A 1,277-nucleotide genomic window follows, 5' to 3' on the forward strand; every position below is an offset into this window, starting at 1 on the left:
AATATCTAGGTATTTTCGTCTTTTATAAAGACTGGCATTTTCCTTGTATACTCTATGCTGGCAATAATCTGACGTGGGTTGTCAAATGTTATGTGTAAAATTTCACAATTTTAGTGGTGTGTGAGCAATTGGAATAATCCCGGAAAGAAATTGAGTCATTAAGATTACATAGAAAATATTGTATTTTTCATATTAAGAAACAAGTTTATTATTCTAGGAGCCTGGTACTTCGTTTGAATTTAATTTCAATAAAAAACCTAAGTAGGTATTTTGTGTCGATAGTATTTTTTTTCCTTATATTTTGATGGTCATCTTTCTTATTAAATTACCTTTACTGACAACAAATATTAATTTAAATCTTTTAATGAGTTCTTTGCTATATGTGTTTTAAAATCATTTACATTATTGTGATATGAAAAACATGTCAATGTCGACTCAATCATTATTTACTCAAGTCTTAAACATTTGATTTTAAGTTTCAGGTAAAAATGTCATTCCAATCTCCAATGCCAAGTAGAGAATTCTTATGGGACATTTTTAGAAGGTAATAAATAATTCAAGTAGCATTACATTAAAGCACGATAATAATTTTACTTACTATTAAAGAGAAAATATACATTAAAATGTAGTAGTTGCTTATTTTTCATTGGTATTAAATATCCATTTAAATAATTTTCAGGGTGGATAAAGACAGAAGTGGATACATTTCTGCTGATGAATTACAACAAGCTCTCTCCAATGGTACTTGGAATCCATTCAATCCAGAGACAGTCCGTCTAATGATAGGTTTGTTATTATGATTCATTGTATGATTCAGTGTATAAAAAGTTGTTACAGATTATTAACATTTAAAAAAATAAAGACTACTTGAACCTATAATAAATACTGAAAATTAATGTTCCTTTTCTATGTAAGGTATAAAAATTCATTCGTGCTATATTTTATACACAGGAATGTTTGATAAACAAAACAGAGGTGTTATATCATTTGAAGATTTTGGAGCTCTGTGGAAGTATGTGAGTGACTGGCAGAATTGTTTTAGATCCTTTGATAGGGATAATTCTGGCAACATTGATCGGCAAGAGTTAAAGAATGCCCTGACTGCGTTTGGATACAGACTCTCAGATGATGTGGTGAACATAATGGTGCAGAAATTTGATAGATTTGGCCGTGGCACTATTCTCTTTGATGATTTTATACAGTGTTGTGTTACCCTGTATGTAAGTATGTCTCATATATTTTAAACACAACTGCACTTGTAAATTATATAATTACTT

General features: G+C 29.4%; 1 protein-coding gene across 1 annotated transcript; it reads left to right on the plus strand.

The window, feature by feature from the left end:
* Positions 1-58: 58 nt before the first annotated feature.
* On the plus strand, positions 59-1,271 carry LOC119833310 (programmed cell death protein 6). Its single transcript, XM_038357296.1, has 4 exons — positions 59-261; positions 477-544; positions 680-786; positions 952-1,271. The coding sequence occupies exons 2-4, from the start codon at positions 489-491 to the stop codon at positions 1,242-1,244; spliced, it is 456 nt and encodes a 151-aa protein (XP_038213224.1). The 5' UTR covers positions 59-261; positions 477-488; the 3' UTR covers positions 1,245-1,271.
* Positions 1,272-1,277: the final 6 nt, after the last annotated feature.

This window comes from Zerene cesonia, chromosome 17 (assembly GCF_012273895.1).
Source record: "Zerene cesonia ecotype Mississippi chromosome 17, Zerene_cesonia_1.1, whole genome shotgun sequence".
NCBI classification, from domain to species: domain Eukaryota; kingdom Metazoa; phylum Arthropoda; class Insecta; order Lepidoptera; family Pieridae; genus Zerene; species Zerene cesonia.

Bases quoted from the DNA above. Each gene is read 5' to 3' on its own strand.
- LOC119833310 (XM_038357296.1), top strand. From the start codon at position 489: ATGTCATTCCAATCTCCAATGCCAAGTAGAGAATTCTTATGGGACATT. The intron at 545-679 runs GTAATAAATAAT...AATAATTTTCAG, and splicing joins TTATGGGACATTTTTAGAAG to GGTGGATAAAGACAGAAGTG. The intron at 787-951 runs GTTTGTTATTAT...TTTTATACACAG, and splicing joins GACAGTCCGTCTAATGATAG to GAATGTTTGATAAACAAAAC.